The sequence below is a fragment of the Strigops habroptila genome, chromosome 1, assembly GCF_004027225.2.
Source record: "Strigops habroptila isolate Jane chromosome 1, bStrHab1.2.pri, whole genome shotgun sequence".
NCBI classification, from domain to species: domain Eukaryota; kingdom Metazoa; phylum Chordata; class Aves; order Psittaciformes; family Psittacidae; genus Strigops; species Strigops habroptila.
Genome location: NC_044277.2, coordinates 925,310 through 932,343, shown reverse-complemented (window position 1 = coordinate 932,343; position 7,034 = coordinate 925,310). Strand labels below are relative to the sequence as shown.

At 53.6% G+C, this 7,034-nt stretch overlaps 1 protein-coding gene across 1 annotated transcript; it reads left to right on the top strand.

The window, feature by feature from the left end:
• The first annotated feature begins 1,593 nt into the window (after positions 1 to 1,593).
• Positions 1,594 to 1,910, top strand: LOC115611955 (feather keratin 1-like). The gene has a single exon (XM_030495698.1). It carries the CDS (start codon positions 1,596 to 1,598, stop codon positions 1,908 to 1,910), a length of 315 nt encoding a protein of 104 aa, XP_030351558.1. The 5' UTR covers positions 1,594 to 1,595.
• Positions 1,911 to 7,034: the final 5,124 nt, after the last annotated feature.

Sequence of the window (7,034 nt, the reverse complement as noted above, 5' to 3'; positions counted from 1 at the left end):
AGAGTCTCTGGAACACCTCTGCAGGGGACCCCAAGCCACCATCCCTCTGCTCTGAGGTCACACAGAAATCCCCAGTGTGAGGTCACAATCCTCCTCAGGTTGGTGCAGCCAGGCCATGCATGGGGCACTGGGGACAAGGCGGAGGAATAAGCCTATAACCCAGCTCTGCTGTGAAGATGGGGCTCTGTGGAGGGTTGACCTTGGCTGGGCACCAAGTGCTCACTGAGCTGCCCTATTCCTCGCCTATTACTCTCTTTTCTCTACTGGATAGGGGGAGAAGAATAGGACAAAAGAAGAATAGGACAAAAGTTGAGATGTGGACAGGGACATCACTCGCCAGTTTTCAATGATAGCAAAGCAGACCTGACTCAGGGAAACTAATTTATCAAAAGTCAGAGAAGAATTTTGAGAAATAAAACAAATCTGAAAAGCCCTTCCCCCAACACTCCCTTATTCCAGGTTCACCTTCCCTCCTGAATTACATATTCCCACACCTGAAGTGGCTGAGCGCGATGGAGAAAAAAGGTTGTGAGCAGTTCAGCACATGCCTCTGCTATTCTTTCATCCTCACACTCTTCACCTAATCCACCAGTGGGTACCTTCAACAAGAAACAGCCCTCCACGAACTTATCCAACATAGGTCCTATATCTGAAATGGGTTCTATCAGAACCCATTTTCAGGGGAAAGCTTCTGATATCTTTGAACTGAAGCCAGCACAGCAGCCCAATGCCTACCTAAACCATTTCATGTAAAACCACTACACCCAGTGACAAAATTACAAGCAAAAGGGCACCAGGACACACACAGAGCACACCCAACAGGAAAGGACAGGTCTAAAGTCAGGCTTAGTGACCTGGCAGCAAGGCACGGAGGGACCTCATGTGATGGAAGAAGCAGCCCCTCACAGCCAGCACAGCTCCAAAGCACAGACCAGCCTGACAGGGATGCAAGGACATGGGGCCCGCTCTTCACAACGCACCCACAAACCACACCACACGAGTGCCCCGAGGTGACCTCACTGATGACACCCCACCTCTCCGATGCTTTGGCTGTGTCAGCAGAATGCCCTGACATGCACCTTCCATGCAAATCCTCCCAAACACCTACTCTCACTTAAAAGCTGCCGCCAGGGCCACAGGGACATGTCCTCAACAGGAGGACATGCAAAGGAAGCGTTGTGGCAAGGAAAACATGAGCCAGCTCATGACTTGCCAGGCTGTGGCACGCACCAGCTGCTGGCTGACAAATGCTGCCATGCGCAAAGGCTGTCCCGCCCCTCGGGGACCAGCATAAAAGCCGGCCCAGCGCCTCTGTCCCTCACTCGGCTCTGCTGACGCCTTCTCCTGCGCACTCAACAAGGTGAGCCTCAAGCCCCTTGCCCTCCTGCTCCTGCCCCCCATGACCCGGCTCTTCCAGCATGCTCTGCCCCCAGCCTCAGCACCCCTGATGCCTCCCCAGCCCCACAGCCCCACACCAGCCTCCCCACTGCCTCACCCTCCTGCAGCACCACCCCTCACACCCCCCACGCCCCTCTGATTTCCACACACCCTCTCTTCTCTTCTCTCCTCTCCCAGGGCCCCTCCACACCACACACATGGCCTGCTACGACCTCTGCCGCCCCTGCGGACCCACCCCGCTGGCCAACAGCTGCAACGAGCCCTGTGTCAGGCAGTGCGAGGACTCCCGCGTCGTCATCCAGCCTTCCACCGTGCTGGTCACCCTGCCAGGACCCATCCTCACCTCCTTCCCCCAGAGCACCGCCATCGGATCCTCTGCATCGGCTGCTGTGGGCAACGTCCTCAGCTCCCAGGGAGTGCCCATCTCCTCTGGCGGATTCGGCTACGGCCTTGGCTACGGCTTTGGAGGCCTGGGCTGCTACGGCGGCGGAAGGGGCTGGAACATCTGCTAAGGGCCCTTAACAGCACTCCTGACACCAACCACTCACACCATGGAAGGCAAGAACTGAGAATGCACGTCCAGGCCAACCCTAGCACATGGGCTCTCCATCCTTGAGAGGCTCCTCCTCTCAAGACACCAAGAGAGGAAGCAGGGCAGGGTCCCAGCCCAGGCTGCCTGAAAACATGGCCCATGGACCTCCTCCTCTTCTCCACCTTCCTTCTCTGCATCGCCTGTTCTCTTGTGCCATCCACCCTCTGCTGTAAACCCCTTCTCACTAGGAAAAGGCCACCACCAATCTTCCCTGTGCCGCTCATACCGGTGTGCACAAAGACCTCTGGCTTCTTGCAACAGCTACCACATAAGAAAGGCTCATGGTGCCCTAATTTGTACCTCAAACTGGTTCCACTTGGTGCTCCTGAAATTTTACCTTTTTTTTCCTTAATAAAGTTCTCCTGCATCCCAGCCTAAGCCGCTTCCTTTCTTCTCCCAGTCTTCACCCAACCTCTCCCAGCACAAAGCCAGGACTCAACGGGCCATCAGTGTGGGTTGAAACAGCACCTCCAGACCTCTCTTTGGAAGTGTAGCACCAGCAACACCACTCATTGGCACCCAGGAGGGCTTCCAGCCCATCACACAAGCCCTTCACCTACTCAAACAATTGCTTGGACACGCTAATGCACTTGTAGCCATGCCTCTGATGGAAGCTCCTCATGTGTGCTGGGTTAACTTTGCCTGGATGCCAGCTGCCCACCAAGCCACTCTGTCACTCCCCCTCCTTAATGGAGAGGGCAAAGAAAATATGACAATCCTTTGATGGGCCAGCTTAAGGACAGGAGATCACAGAATCATGGAATGGGTGGAGTTGAAAGGGACCTTTAAGATCATCTAGTCAACTCTGCTGCCATGGGCTAGGACACCTTCCACTAGGCCAGATTGCTAAAAGCCTCTTCCACCTATTCCGCAAGTCCTTTTCCACAGGGATGCTCTCAATCCACTCTTCCTGCAACCCTCTTTGGGACTGCCCAAACCCACATGCAGAACCCTGCACTTGGCCTTGTTGAACTTCATGAGGTTCACATGATGCAAGACCTTCACTTGCCCAGACAAAGGCCTGGGCACAGTAATGTTCATCCAGCAATGCCTCTGGTGCAATCTCCTCCTGCCAGCACAGCCCTAACCAAGTCTTTTCTCCAGCACCACTCTTCAGCCCTAACAAGAAACAGTCTCAGTGAAGCAGAAAGAAATGTCTGGTGAGGTCCCTCAGAGGCAGCACAACCCTCTGGCACATCAGCCACTCCTCCCAGCTTGCCATCAGCAGCAGACATGTGGTGGGTACGTTCTGCCCTATTATCTGGCTCATTAATGAAGATGTTGAACTGGAACAGCCTGCAGCCGAGGTCATTCTGCACCCTGCAGCTCCAAAAAGCCAGTTTTCCAACGCTGGAGCAGGTCCAAAGCCATGCAGCACAATTCACTGTGTCCACCCAGAAATGCTGGCCTTGGTATATGTTTGCAGAGCGACCATGCGCGGCAGGAGATTGATTCTGCTCCATGGAATGTCCTAGCAAAGAGGCTGTGCTGGGTGACACCTTCTGCTAAGGCCAGCAGAGGCCACCCATCAACCAGATCATTGATGAAAATGTTAAACAGGGGAACTGTGCTCAACTCCAGGAGCCCCAGCAGAAGAAAGACATGAACCTGCCTGGGAGTAGACATCGAGAAAGATGTGGACATCTTAAAACTGGTCCAGAGGAGGCCATGAAGATGATCAGGGTGATGGAGCACCAGCAACACCATGGCCACCCCAGTACCCAAGCTGGTGGCACAGGGATGAAGTCTGAGTCCCCCAAAACCCCCGTTAGTCCTATCTTCAACCCCCCAGCTTTCCCTTACCACAACCAGACACTCCTTCAGCACCCAACCAGGCAATCAGGAGATGGTTGATGGGCACCAGCTGACTCAGAAGCCTCTGGAAGCTTTCAGAAGGTGCCTGTCAAGACCCTAAAATCAACACCTCAGGTACAATAAATAGATAATCTTCACAGAAAGTCCCCAAAATTATTTCTGAGAAGTGTGGGGCATGAATGAGTAGAAATGCTGCTGAAAACCAAATGAAACACCTCACACAACAGTGGTTGGAGGACGCAGCAGGGTAAGAGGGAGGGAAAATGTCCTGATTAACTAACACCCACCCCAAACCCCATCTGCAACCAGCAAAGCCATCAACAGACCCTGCAAGCAGCTGCTGGGGAAGGAAAAAGCACCTGATGAAGATACAAACCCCACCATGTGTCCTCCAGCTTTGAGTAAATACATGAAACCCCACCAGAATAAAGGCCAATGAGCAAACTAACTTGCAAAATGCTTCTTGGGGAGTGAGGAGGGAGGAAAAGAAAGCCAAACAGAGATGGAAATCCTGTTTGGAAAGCTCTGCTGAAGTGAATTGTGGAGATCAACCGATGAGCCCACAAAAAAGTGGCAAAAATATAGAGAGGAAAGAGAAAAGAATCAATCAAAATGAGAAATGACAAGGAAACACCAAATATAAACTGTGAAAAATTGGGGCGACAATGCCACAAGGGCAAAATGGGGCTAAAACCCACTGATAACAGCTACAATAGAATCATGGAATGGTTTGGGTTGGAAGAGACCTTCAAAGATCATCTACTCCAACCCCCTGCAGTGAGCAATAAACCCCAAAACTCTCAAAAGCAAACAGCTACCCTGGGTGCCAAGGACCCTTCAACACAGGGTTCCTGCACCCATCACACATCACCATTCCTCATCCATGGGGTTCTCGAACCAGTCATGTGGGGCTTTGCCATGTTCCCCCCTTGACTGAGGCATCCCAAAGCCACTGCCCCACCACTTTTGGTGCCCATGTCACCTTTCTTCTGTGCTGCAAGGTCCTTGGAACACTCATGTGTGGTTCACTCTCCTGGTTTCTCCTTGTGGTGTGGCAGGACACCAAGGAACTTCTCAGCCCATATCCCTTGTCCCACCACGGGCACATCTTTTTCCTGTTTGCATCCCACCTTGGTTTGGGCTCGGGATAAGCAAGAGAAGTGCCCAGAGAAGCTGTGGCTGCCCCATCCCTGGCAGTGTTCAAGGCCAGGTTGGACACAGGGGCTTGGAGCAACCTGCTCTAGTGGAAGGTGTCCCTGCCTGTGGCAGGGGGTTGGAACTGGAGGAGCTTTAAGGTCCCTTCCAACCTAAGCCATCCTTTGATTCTATGATGAGCAAGCTGGGTCCAGAAGAGGTAAAACCCTTCAGGATAAAGCCTGGAGCTGGGTGTCCCCAGGATGCTCTCTCTGAACCCTTCTCAGCAGCAAGCAACCATCCCGCTGGTCAGGTTAAAGGTGGAGAAAGCTGTCCATGTGCTTGCCTTCAAGAGCATGTCCACATCTTCATGTCCCTACAGCCCCTGGTTGATCCCAGAACCTCCATCTTCCAGCACACATAGAACGTTTTGACACAGGAGATGTGGATAAATGGAATTGGGATGGAGCTGTTAAGTGGGGGTTGATGTTGCTGCAGCTTTTGCAGATGGACCTTAACGGAAGGGTCCAGTTCTTTCTGTCATTGCTTCTCTTCTTTTATCGTTGGGGGCCTGGGAGATGTTTCAATTCTTTATCTAGCTTAAAAATATGAAAACATCCTAGTTTTGGTTTCCATGGCAACAGAGGCAGCAGGCGTTCATGGGTTGGAGATGTTGGCACCTTGCATTCGTCACAAGGTGTAGAAGACAGAGCAATATACTTCAAGGTTCCCAGAAGAGAAGAGTGGCCATGGCTTGGGAGGGTCAAGGCAGAGGCCGAAGCCCAGTCCCAGGGCTCAGGGATGTAGCTTGGGGGAGCTGATGTTTGCAGCCAGATCTTCATCCTGAGGGGAGCTGGGGCTCTGGCAGTGGTTTCCATGCCTCCTGCATTGAGTTATAGAATGGTTTGGGTTGGAGAGGACCTTAAAGGTCATCAAGTGCAACCACACTGCAATGAGCAGGGACATCTTCAACATCTTCAGTGTTGTGTACCAGTGACTGGGTGGATGCCTCTGCCATGGCACCCACTGCTCTGAGCATCCCAAGTGATGCTGAGGCACCATCCCTGATGTCCCTCTGTAGGAACACTGAGGATGAGGCTGGGAGTGTCAGCAGGACACCAAGACTCATCTTCTCCAAGTGCAACATCCTGTACCTCCAAGAGCAAGGTCCTGCACATGGGTTGGGACAATCCCAGCACAAACACAGGCTGGGGGATGGATGGATGGATGGATGGATGGATGGATGGATGGATGGATGGACGGAGAGCAGCCCTGAGGAGAAGGACTTGGGGTGTTGGTTGATGAGAAGCTCCCCATGACCCAGCTTCAGTGTGTGCTTGAGCCCAGAACCCCCCCGTGTGCTGGGCTGCACCCCCAGAGCGTGAGCAGCAGCTCAGGGAGGGGATCCTGCCCCTCTGCTGCGGGAAGGGGAGACCTTAGAGCAGCTCCAGTGCCTAAAGGGGCTCCAGGAAACCTGGAGAGGGGCTTTGGACAAGGGCCTGTAGGGACAGGACAAGAGGAATGGCTTTAACCTGCCAGAGGGGAGACTGAGATGAGCTCTGAGGCAGAAGCTCTTCCCTGTGAGGGTGCTGAGGCGCTGGCACAGGGTGCCCAGAGAAGCTGTGGCTGCCCCATCCCTGGCAGTGTTCAAGGCCAGGTTGGACACAGGGCCTTGGAGCAACCTGCTCTAGTGGAAGGTGTCCCTGCCCGTGGCAGGGGCTTGGAGCTAGATGAGCTTTAAGGTCCCTTCCAACCCAAACCGGGCTGGGATTCTATGATTGGGGTACCCCCAGTTACACATGAAGAGGTGCTGATGGGCATCATGGTGAGGAAACATCTGATGGAACATGAGGAGCGAGGTGATGGGAATTGGATTCACTGAGGTGAATCCAGGTTTGTAAGAGAAGGGTTTAGACTGGAGGGGACAAACGGCACCCGGGACCCCAAGCTGGGGACCGGGCATGGTCCTGCCTTGGTCTGGGGTCCCCATCCCAACCCATCCCAGTGCCAGGGATGGGAATGGGGATGGCAGGGACCGGGTTTGGGATGTGGGTGGAGGCGAGGGGGACGTGGGGCACGGCGTGTGTATGTGCAC

Coding starts and splice junctions, on each gene's coding strand:
- LOC115611955 (XM_030495698.1), top strand. CDS start 1,596: ATGGCCTGCTACGACCTCTGCCGCCCCTGCGGACCCACCCCGCTGGCC.